The sequence below is a fragment of the Hippocampus bargibanti genome, linkage group LG14 (genome assembly GCF_051943395.1).
Source record: "Hippocampus bargibanti isolate YZ-2025 linkage group LG14, ASM5194339v1, whole genome shotgun sequence".
Classification (NCBI taxonomy): domain Eukaryota; kingdom Metazoa; phylum Chordata; class Actinopteri; order Syngnathiformes; family Syngnathidae; genus Hippocampus; species Hippocampus bargibanti.
Window position 1 is genome coordinate 8,485,322 of NC_142747.1, and position 10,784 is coordinate 8,496,105.

The following is a 10,784-nucleotide window of genomic DNA, read 5'->3' on the forward strand; positions in this document are numbered from 1 at the left end:
GGCTTTGGATTAGCGTCTCTTTCGATTACACCGGCTTGATGGGTGACGTCAGCCAGGCTTGACAGTCCCCTCTGATGAGTTGGCACAGCGCATGGTCGGTTCATGTGCTAGGCACACATACACATGGCGAGCAATGTTGACAAAAAGCAGCCCGACTCCAGAGTTGTATTACTGCTTGCATGTAGCTTCAGGTTTTTGCAACTTTACGTGTGTTGTTTGAGTCCTGCCAACTTGTTTGTTGAAGAGATTCCGTTGTCTCATTCTAGCAATCTGAACTCTTGGTGTGCTGCTGTGCCATCAGTGAATTTAGACTTGGATGATTCATGGAATTAGCTCGGGATCAAGGGCTCAGGCTTGGGGAGGGGAGACAGAGGGATGTTTATATATATATAAATAACGGGCAGTAGCGACTGCTTAACAGTGTTTCTATGGACACCAGCATAATCCTTTTGTGTCGAACATTTTGAGTCATTTAACAGTCTTTTTGACCATAGTAGCTAGAGAACGTGTTTTATATATTGTAACTCAAAAGTGATTTTTTTTTTAATGAAAGAGTCGGCTGTTTCTTTTCTGTGTCACATGTATTATCATTTTACATATTTCAGAACAATATTCATGTAAGTATCATACACACAAGATATTAAATGACAAATTTGTTGTAGTTTATATTGAAATGCTACCCATCGAAATGTTTACAAAACAGGCTACTGGGTACAATTGTATTATAATAATAACCGACTGTTGAACTTGATGTACCTCAGTTTAATTTATAACAACAATAATTTTAGGGATAACGACAACCTAGACATGACTTAATATATAGTTTTTGTCATTTTTTTATTATTTCAAGTGTGGCCTGTAAATTGAGTGGTTAGCACGCCCACTTCACAGTGCAGAGGTCGTGAGTTCAAGACCAGGTACGTCTTCCCTGTGTGGAGATTGCATGTTGTCCCTGGGCCCTAGGTCTGAGAGTACCATGTTGTTTGTCTCTGTGTGCCCTGGAATTGGTCGGCAAAACACTCAGGATGTCCCCTGCCAACTGCCCGAAGACGGCTGGGATGGACTCCAGCACCCCCCCCCCCCCCCCCCCCCCCCCCCCGCGACCCTAATGAGGACAAAGAAGAACGGAATATTGATGATTGGGTGGATCATTTCAACTTTAAAGTGACACTGGTTGCTTATCTTTGCTGTATGTCACGCATATTAGCATATTTGAGAGTCAAGCTGACTTTGACTTGATTATCGGGACTAATTAAACGTCCCAATTCGTTACTGTGAATAATGTATGTTGTGTGTCTTCCAGCCACTAAGAGGCGCTGTCTTAATTCGAAACGCTTCGACACGATCATGCGAATGCACTCTTTAGTGTTTCCGGTGTCGATTCTTATATGCGTCGCTACACTACAGGGTCTGTTTTGCCTAACTGGGCTAAACTTAGTACGTAGTTTGTGTTGTATTGTTTTATTTTTCCCATCCTTCACCAGGAGTCATTCCAATGGACTTGGAAGCCGGGACATACGAGCCGGGCTTTGTAGGGATCAGGTTTTGTCAAGAGTGGTAAGATTGTGATATACCGGTTTAGTTAAATAAAACTAGCTAGCTATGTTACACAACTCTATCTGCATCTGAAGATTTATTCGACGTTTGAATTGAGGGTTTCCTGTTTTATATCACGTTTATTTTTTAGTAACAACATGTTGTATCCAAAAGAAGATAAGGAGAATCGGATCTTACTCTACGCGGTAAGAATGTGAGCGTTTATGTTGCAGTGTTGAATCACGTTCACTGTCAAAACCTGATAAGATGGAAATTCCTTCATAAAAGCTCAAAATTGTTCGTCATTCAATAATCAGTAATTGGCATGAAAGGATTTGCTCCCTTTCATTCTAAAATTTGAAATCATCTCATTTCACAGTGCAGAAATTGTGACTACCAGCAAGAGGCGGACAACAGCTGCATTTATGTCAATAAGATTACTCATGAAGTTGAGTAAGTATGAACATTGATGCATTTTAAACTGAATAATTGTGTGTACAGAATTAAGTGATGTTTACATGACTTCAATCTGTCATTTTTTATTTGCTGTGTTTAGGTAGAATGTTTGATGTTCAAGTTCAACCCAACTTTATTTGTTCAAGCTAGACCTTTTATCAAACTGCTGTGCTCAACGATGAATAACTTCGAGAAAAGAGTTTCACATATATACTGAAAATTAAATAAATAGAATTAAAACCTGCAAATGGCAGTTACTGATAGGATCAGTGGAACTGATAGCAATACACAATTGGTCAAATATGAATCAGAATTAGATAGCCTTTAAATGTCCCACAATGGGGACATTTGCAATCTACAGCAGCAAAATCAAAAGGGGTGGTCAGGCGGGGTGGGGGGTGTCAAAAGATAAAACAAAGTATTCTATCCACAAAACAAAATGTCAGGAGACAACAGGTTGAAAAGGCTGAGGAGAAGATTTTTTAGCGACTCTGCAAAATGTGAACCACAATATAGCAAGGAACAACTGTTCTCCAGTCTTTTTTTTTTCACAAATGCACAGTAGAAGAATCAAAAGCCCGTGAATGTCAATGGTTGCTTGTCAACAATTGCTCTGTGATTGGCTGGAAATCAGTTCAGGGTGCAGCTTCCTGGTCGCCCAACGCAAACTTGTATAGGCACAAGGTCACTTGTCCAGATAATGAAAGCAGTGCAGTGAGATGGAAATGCAGTAATTGTCTTCATGTACAGTTCTTTTTAGAGCATATATTCATATTTGTTATTTTTTCATTTTTTTTTTCCCCCAAGATGGCGGCGCGTGAACACGCAGCGGCTCCCCTCTCCCGGCAAATTGGCCTTTTCATGTTTATGTTTGTTAAGTAATTATAAGTGCCTTGCATGCTGGGTCCGAGAGGACAGTAATTTCATCTGTGCTGTATGTCATGCATATTAGCATATTTGACAATAAAGCTGACTTTGACTTTGACTTGATATCGTGCACCAAATCTGATAATTTGTTTCAAGCAGAAAAAATATATGTTGTAGAATCCTTTTCACTTATATTGTTGTCCTCCCCCTTTTCTGCAGTGAATTGACCCAAATCATTGCCGATGTATCTCAAGATCCAACGTTACCAAGAACAGAAGACCACCCCTGTCCCAAGTAAGTTTAACTCCAGTGAATATGTGTGAGTATTCCAGTATTCTATTCGTGCATCTGAAAATATATAGGTAAGTTTATATTATTGTTTGTATGTCATTATGCATAACCATTAGATGGAGTGAAATTGGAAGATCAAACGCAATGTTTGCTTGATATGTTGCTGCAGTTAAACCATGTCTCTCCCCAGATGCGGTCACAAGGAAGCAGTGTTCTTTCAGTCACACAGTATGAAAGCTGAGGTAATTTTTGTGTTTTTTTTTCATATTAATGTCCTGCAAAACTGTTTAAATACCATACACACACAGTTGCTTGGGAGAGTCAAAGCTTTGTGTGTGTGTGTGTGTGTGTGTGTGTGTGTGTGTGTGTGTGTGTGTGTGTGTGTGTGTGTGTGTGTGTGTGTGTGTGTGTGTGTGTGTGTGTGTGTGTGTGTGTGTGTGTGTGTGTGTGTGTGTGTGTGTGTGTGTGTGTGTGTGTGTGTGTGTGTGTGTGTGTGTGTGTGTGTGTGTGTGTGCATGACAGTATCGTATGCAATTTGAGGCTTTCGTGGTACTTTATGGTCTTGAAGTGAATTCTCCAGGACATGGATTCTCATCATACATTGTGTTCCAACATAGGATGCAATGAGACTTTACTACGTCTGCACAGCCCCTCACTGTGGACACAGGTGGACAGAATAGTGTGCATGGCAACTTCGTCGGACATCTTGTAAACATTGTTGTGTTTTCTTGCTTCTTTATGAGCATTTGTCCTTTTCACCGGTTTTGTTATTAAAATGTGTTTCAATCTTTGGTTTGTGTCATTTTTTTTCCAAGATGGCGCCTGAGTAGGCAGCCATCAGCAAGTGCTCTCATGAGCCTTGCTTTTTTGTTGTTTTTGTCTTGTTATTGCGTTTTCTTTTGTCACTTTATGTTGTTGTGCCTCACGTGGGACGGATACAGATTGTTTTTCAGCATTTTTGGCCACGACAATCATCAAGGAGGAGATTGTGCTGAGCGCTTGCGCCTTTCACCAACATGAATATGCCAGTACTGTTTTTGAATGGGAGGAATGAGGGATCCATTTCACTGTCATCGCTGGATAGCTCTGGGGCCATTGTGCTTTTTTGCGCGTGTAATAGGCAGCATACTCACAGCCCCGCTTTGTTCAGCGGAAAGGTCGGTGCTCTTGGACAGTCTGCGGTTGGATGGATGCATGGCTGGAGGAGCCCGCGATAAGAAGAAAGCAGCGTCAGCGCAGAGCGCCGATGCGTATGTGCAACTGTCGCGGCTTGGAATTGAAGCGGATTTATGTGGGACAGGAGATGTGAGACAATGTCTTTTCGTCAATTGATGCTACAGCTTCGTGTTTGCTTTCAACATTTAGCTTGTAGTCTTCTTTTCCTTTCGGCTTTTCCCTTGACAGGGTCGCCACAGCAAATCAATGTCCTCCATCTTTAGAGGTTTGATCCGCATGTTTGTTTTGGCCAAGCTTTTACTTTGGATGCCCTTCCAGACACAACCCTCTATTTTTGCGGGCTTGGGACCGGCACAAGAAGACTTATGTCCCTTTGTGGCTACAGAACAAGCAACTCGCTCAGTAAAAGGCTTCCAAACAAAATGGCTTGTAGTAGACGTACAAATTCCACCATGACGTCCCTGATCCACTGCTGACATGGATGCTTTGATTCTCTCCTCTTTCATCTAGAACTGCTTCATGTCATCACAAAGACGGTACAGCAAGTCCTGAAGAATGAATGACTGTGTCTTTGTGTTGTCATATTTGTTATTTTTGTTTTTTTTTCCCCCCAAGATAGCGTCGCGTGAACACGCAGCGACTCCCCTCTCCTGGCAAATTGGCATTTTCATGTTTATGTTTGTTAAAGTCATTATAAGTGCTTTGCATGTTGGGTCCGAGAGGACAGTAATTTCATCTGTGCTGTATGTCATGCATATTAGCATATTTGACAATAAAGCTGACTTTGAATTTGATTTTATTGACAGATGGGCAACTGTCACAAGTAACCTCTTGACAGTGAAATCTCACAATTTACATTGTACGCTTATTGTCTTAAGGCAGTAACTGCTATACTTTTGTATCATTCTTAAACTACTGTTCTAACTATCAGCTGTGGTACGGAAGATCCTTGGTTTGCCAACATCTGAATTATAATGGTTATGAATTTGGTGAACGAGTTTTCCTCGTATCAGAAGCTAAGCCAGTGTCTTCTTGTGACGGTCCCAAGCCCGGATAAATACAGAGGGTTGTGTCAGGAAGGGCATCCGACGTAAAAGCTTGGCCAAAACAAACATGCGAATCAAACCTCTGGAGATTGAGGACACTGATTCGCTGTGGCGACCCGTTGACGGTAAAAGCCGAAAGGAAAAGAAGCTATGCCCAAGTACCGCTGTATGTGTTTTAAGTTATGTTTCATAGTTGTGTCCTTTCACACAAATGTGTATCCCATGCACATAATTGTGACTCTTTTGCAGTGTTTGTATTTTGTCAGCATGAAACGTTCGCCTGATTGAAGTGAGTTAGTGTCGAGGGATAATTTTTTTTAATGTGACGCCATGAAACAACCCGGAAGAACTGTACATTTCAGGCGCGAACAACCGGAAGTAGTACAGCTCCCACGCGAGAAGCAATCGTTAGGCTAACGGAGGAAGTCGAAACGCCAAGACATCAATTTGGCACAACATTGGCAATCATGTGAGTATTTATCTCTATGAAAACAGAGAGTTGCCTGGGTTCAGGATATACTTTCACAGTGTACACGCTACAAGTAACACAATTGTTTGTATTTGCAGTGACTGTCAAACACTCAATATTACTGATATTAGCCTAACCCACTTAGCATTAGCTAACCCACCCCTTTGTATTCCGTTCACATGTTAGCGCCATCTATTACTCTTGAACAAAGTCTGCTTTTTGTTTATATAAATACACTAAGAGCTCACAATTTGTAGTTTCAAGGTGCGGATAAATAAGACCGTGTTCTTTATTGAATGCTGATATCGAATGCTAGTGCTGCTAAAGGTGCTACTTAAATATCTGCAAACGTTTTCTCCCAGTGGTGAGTAGATTCATAGCAATGTGTTTTGGAAATTGCCAATCGCCCGATTTTGTTTTGGATTCTCAATTCGCTACACTTGTATTAAGGTTCCTTGTGTTTCTTATGAGCAGGTCCAGCATTCTGCCTTGTTTCACTGACGTTTTACAAGTGTGAAGTAAAAAAAATATTCGCACTCTGACTTTTTCGGAATTCATCTTCCACATCTTGACGAGCAATAAGAATCAGTTTCATGGGTAGCCAAAGTGGTCGTCAACCACGAGAAATTGTAATACCCAAAACTGCAGCATCTCTTGGGAACTATGTAACATAAACAGGGCTCTTAAAATGTAAGGAATGAAAGGAAAGTGATGAACAATTGGATTGGATTTGCCTTTATTAGTCCCGCAGTTGAGACATTTACTTTTCACACCAGCAAAGTTATGAACGGAATTAAAGTAGAAAAACAAAATACATGAGCTGCTGCAAAGGCAGCCACTCTCGCGGCACCGTCTTGAAGTCAATAGAACAAAAAAAAATAAACAACAAATAACATGACAACACAAAGACACAGAGAGTCATTCATTCTTAAGCACTTTCTGTACCCTTTTTGTTGCTAAAGCATTTCCACATGAAAGAGGAGATAATCATTATATAATAATTCAATTCAAGCGTTTTGCATATAAAAATAAAATGCAATATTGAATAAGGTTTTTTATTTATTTATACAATTTCTTCTTTGTTAATGTAGGAGTTTGCTAACCAAGCCCAAGTCAGAAATGACACCAGAAGAACTCCAGAAACGTGAAGAGGAGGAATTCAACACAGGCCCCCTGTCTGTGCTTACCCAGTCAGTCAAGAACAACACTCAAGTCCTCATTAACTGTCGCAACAACAAAAAGTTGCTTGGGAGAGTCAAAGCTTTTGACAGGTACTCAGAAAACTGTTACATGCATGTTTTAAAGGACAACTGACGTCTCCGGACAAGTTGTGTCCATAATTTGTAAAATGGCTTCAAATGACTTCTACTGAGCGTATTTTGCAAAGATTCCACCGCATATAGCTATATTTTACGTTTTAAGACTCGTGCTGAATATTCTGGAAGTCTTGTTTTTGAGTTTGTGACGAGTCCGTACGTGACGTCACTGAAGGAACGCCCCTGACCAAAAAAAAGGACACACTGTAGCAGTCCTTCCATCACGTCAATGCTTGTTTGGTCTGAAAACCTCATGTTGCGCCAGAAGAGGGCGTCCAAGCTCCATATAAGGAATTTATCAGCCTGTGGAAACGCAATACACTGTCATGTCTACAAGAGGTCGCCATTTTCTTTTGCCTCTTTTTGGGTAAGTCATTTACCCCCAATGTTGCCGCAAAATGGCACGGAATAAATTCTTTAATCGATTGCAAACATGTATGCTTTCCTCTTCAGAACTATTTGAATCATATTCATAACTGGATGTGTAACAAGAAAGCATATTCTCCGAATCTGAAGCCATTGTTTTGATTCTCCAGCAATGCAAGACGCCTTGGCATGACGTCACGAACTGCGGGTGGGACTTTATGAAAATGCCCAATTCGCATCTCAATTTTTTTCAGATTTTGGACACTTTAAGTCATTTTTATTTGTGTTTTGCATTTGTATAAAAATATCATACTGCGTGTTTTGGGTATTTTAGATGCTATAAAACGTTTTTCTGATGTCTGTTAGGAAACAAAATAGTGGCGTCGGTTGTCCTTTAAATAAGAAAAAAAAATGATGTTGGATTTAAGCATTGTTTGGGGATTTGTGTTACAGGCATTGCAATATGGTCTTAGAGAATGTGAAGGAGATGTGGACTGAAGTTCCCAAGAGTGGCAAAGGAAAGAAAAAGTCTAAACCGGTGAATAAGGACCGGTACATTTCTAAAATGTTTCTCAGGGGGGATTCTGTTATTGTTGTGCTGAGAAATCCTCTCATCACAGGCAAGTGAACTTAATAGCATTCCGTGGATTGTCACAGGGTCTGTCTCTGTCTCTCTTTTTCCATTGAATCCTTTTTGTTTTTTGTTGTTTGATGGCTACATGTAAGGAATCGTGTCCAAAGAACGCAGGGCATAGATTGATATACAGAAGGCCTCTGTATTTACCTTTTATAAATAAAAATGACCGTCATCATAGCTCCAATTGTGCAAGGATTTGTATTTTTTTTTCTTCTTAATTTCCTTTCAAATTCTGAGGCATATAGAGTGATACCTTTGTTTACGAACCCCTTGGCTTAGGAACTTTTCCGTTTAAGAACGTTAAATTTATGAAAATTTTACCTTGGCATACAAACTTTTTTCAGGATACACACGGAGCTGCCTCAATGAGTGATGTGTCGTTCACGAACGAGCCCGTTCTAACAACCAAATGGCAGCCGACTGTTTTTATTCCTCTATTCCCCACCCCCACGTGATTGGTCAAGAACGCAACAGTGAGGGGGGGAGGTTTACAGAGACGGTGAAGCCATTCTCCAATAAGAAAATGGCTGCCGACTTTTTTTGTCCCCGCCCCCCCAGTCTTCGGTTAAAGCTACGTGATTGGTCAAGAATGCAGCAGTGAGATTCTCAAGTCATTTCGAGCAGGAAGGCAGTTGTTTTATTTAGTCGGTAAGCGATAAGAAACAAGCGGAAGTGTGATTATGATAGCAATCGGTCAGGCATCAATGGGCGATCAATGCGAGATCCCACCAGGGCATTAATGTTCGCTGCAACCTGAGCCGCTTACTGCAGTGGAGGGACCCACCAGAAGGAAGAGAAGATAAATAGCATGAACAGAAAACACAAATGCATGTAGACTTATTTAAATACAGAAGCGAATGGTCTGTACAATATTGTACCGTTTTTTGTTTTTGTTTTGTTTTTCGGAACAATTTCTCAGCTTTTAATGTAGGATTTGAGTCATGGTTGAGAAATCGAATTACAAAGCCGAACATTGGTTTGTAAGTAAAGCAAGTCTAACAGTCTATTGACACTACATTGTAATCACACTTAATCTAGATGTGACCATTATCTTCGTTGTGTCAAATAAGTTATCCATCAAAAATGTATTTCCCGTCTAAGTTATATTTCTGTGTGTTTAAGGGTAAGAGGTCAATGGTCAAATCAGCTCATTTTTCAGTCAAGCGACTGAATGTCTCATGTTTTGTTGTTGATGGTGCTGTCACAGATCCAAATATTTGCCCTTGACTGACCTCCTGTTTCGGGTGCAAGCCCCGTCTCAACAAAAAAAAAAAATTTTTTGCAAAAGGCACCATTTAACCTGTGACCCGAGTGAGGACAAACGAGATATGCGTTAAGATTCTTCATCCAGGGACCTGCAGAGCGGAAGCACATGCTTCACGGTTACAGTGAATAGTCACTGTCATTGTCTGACCCCGACATCTAGTGGAAATTCCAGGTCATACAAGAATACTTTCCAGTAAATTAAACTCGTAAAAAAATGGAAAATATTCTAGCGTATGTTAGGGACACAACTAAACGTGCCCCACGCTATTAGAAATGTTCTCTTTTATCACAATAGCAATAAAAACAGATGTTGAATTTAAATTACAAATACAGTAAAGTCTCGTTATATCGATATTCAAGGGAGTCCGAAAAAATATCGATATAACCGGGACTATCGATATATCCGACCCTGTTTGCATGTAATTTTCTCCGTACGTGCATAGAAATAGTATCGATATAACCGGGACTATCGATATATCCGATATCGATATAACGAGACTTTACTGTACATGCTAATATCTAATGGTCTAATATTAACTGTATAAGGCGCACCAGCAAAGAATGGTGTATTTTCAAACTTTTTTCCATATAAAATGCGCACCGGATTATAACGTGCACCTTCAATGAATGACAAAAAATTCCAAATATAATATATAAATATATAAAAGTTTCCAAACATAAGGCACACCACATCATAAGGTGCTACAGTAGAGTTTGGGGTTACACACTACTTCTACAGGGGAAATGGAGTCGGTGGCTGCTGACAGTAGTTGCAAGACCTGTTGAGGCTCCATATTACGTCAAATATAAAGTGCACCTGCGTATAAGGCGCAGGGGTCATCTTTTGAGAAGATCAAGTCTTTTGGGTGTGCCTTATACACCAGAGAATACTTTGTCATGTTATGGGACGAAAGGTCGCCTTCTGTTTCTAAAATGTTGACCTCTGCTTGATGACCATGTCGTTGGTGGTCGTCAGTGCAGAACATGGTGTGGGGGGGGGGGGGGGGGTTCTGTGATTTTATATTCTTCACATACTATTTTTAATCTGTTATTACTTCACTTGAAATTTCTGTGGCCTTCATGTGTTGCCTACTTGCATACTTGAACACATTCAGATTGGTTTCCAAACGTTCACAACGCTCTTTCCATGTTCATTGGCCTGCTCAAATGTCTTTTTTTGAAAATGTTCCATTCCATAGCTTCTGTCTGTTGGCCAGTTGGTAAAGAAAGTCACTGACTGATGTCAGGGACTGGAAATAAACTTGCGGTATTGAGAGAAACCCATAATTATGCCATGATTTTCTTTCAATATTTCAAGAACTGCGGTGGTAGTTGGGAACTCAACCCAATTGGGCAAC

The 10,784-nt window shown here is 40.4% G+C and overlaps 2 protein-coding genes across 2 annotated transcripts; both read left to right on the forward strand.

Moving 5' to 3' along the window:
* Positions 1-1,368: 1,368 nt before the first annotated feature.
* On the forward strand, positions 1,369-3,941 carry polr2i (RNA polymerase II subunit I). Its single transcript, XM_089013633.1, has 6 exons — positions 1,369-1,557; positions 1,688-1,742; positions 1,916-1,989; positions 3,079-3,153; positions 3,341-3,392; positions 3,768-3,941. Exons 1-6 carry the CDS (start codon positions 1,496-1,498, stop codon positions 3,828-3,830), a joined length of 381 nt encoding a protein of 126 aa, XP_088869759.1. The 5' UTR covers positions 1,369-1,495; the 3' UTR covers positions 3,831-3,941.
* A 1,793-nt stretch (positions 3,942-5,734) lies between these two features.
* Positions 5,735-8,340, forward strand: snrpd2 (small nuclear ribonucleoprotein D2 polypeptide). The gene is made up of 3 exons (XM_089014371.1): positions 5,735-5,841; positions 6,933-7,112; positions 7,977-8,340. Coding segments are annotated over exons 1-3 (357 nt in total). The 5' UTR covers positions 5,735-5,839; the 3' UTR covers positions 8,152-8,340.
* Positions 8,341-10,784: the final 2,444 nt, after the last annotated feature.

Excerpts from the sequence above, each read along its gene's own strand:
- snrpd2 (XM_089014371.1), top strand. Across the intron at positions 7,113-7,976 it reads AGAGTCAAAGCTTTTGACAG|GCATTGCAATATGGTCTTAG; the intron begins GTACTCAGAAAA and ends TTTGTGTTACAG.
- polr2i (XM_089013633.1), top strand. The coding sequence starts at position 1,496 with ATGGACTTGGAAGCCGGGACATACGAGCCGGGCTTTGTAGGGATCAGG. Across the intron at positions 1,990-3,078 it reads AAGATTACTCATGAAGTTGA|TGAATTGACCCAAATCATTG; the intron begins GTAAGTATGAAC and ends CCTTTTCTGCAG. Across the intron at positions 3,393-3,767 it reads CACACAGTATGAAAGCTGAG|GATGCAATGAGACTTTACTA; the intron begins GTAATTTTTGTG and ends GTTCCAACATAG.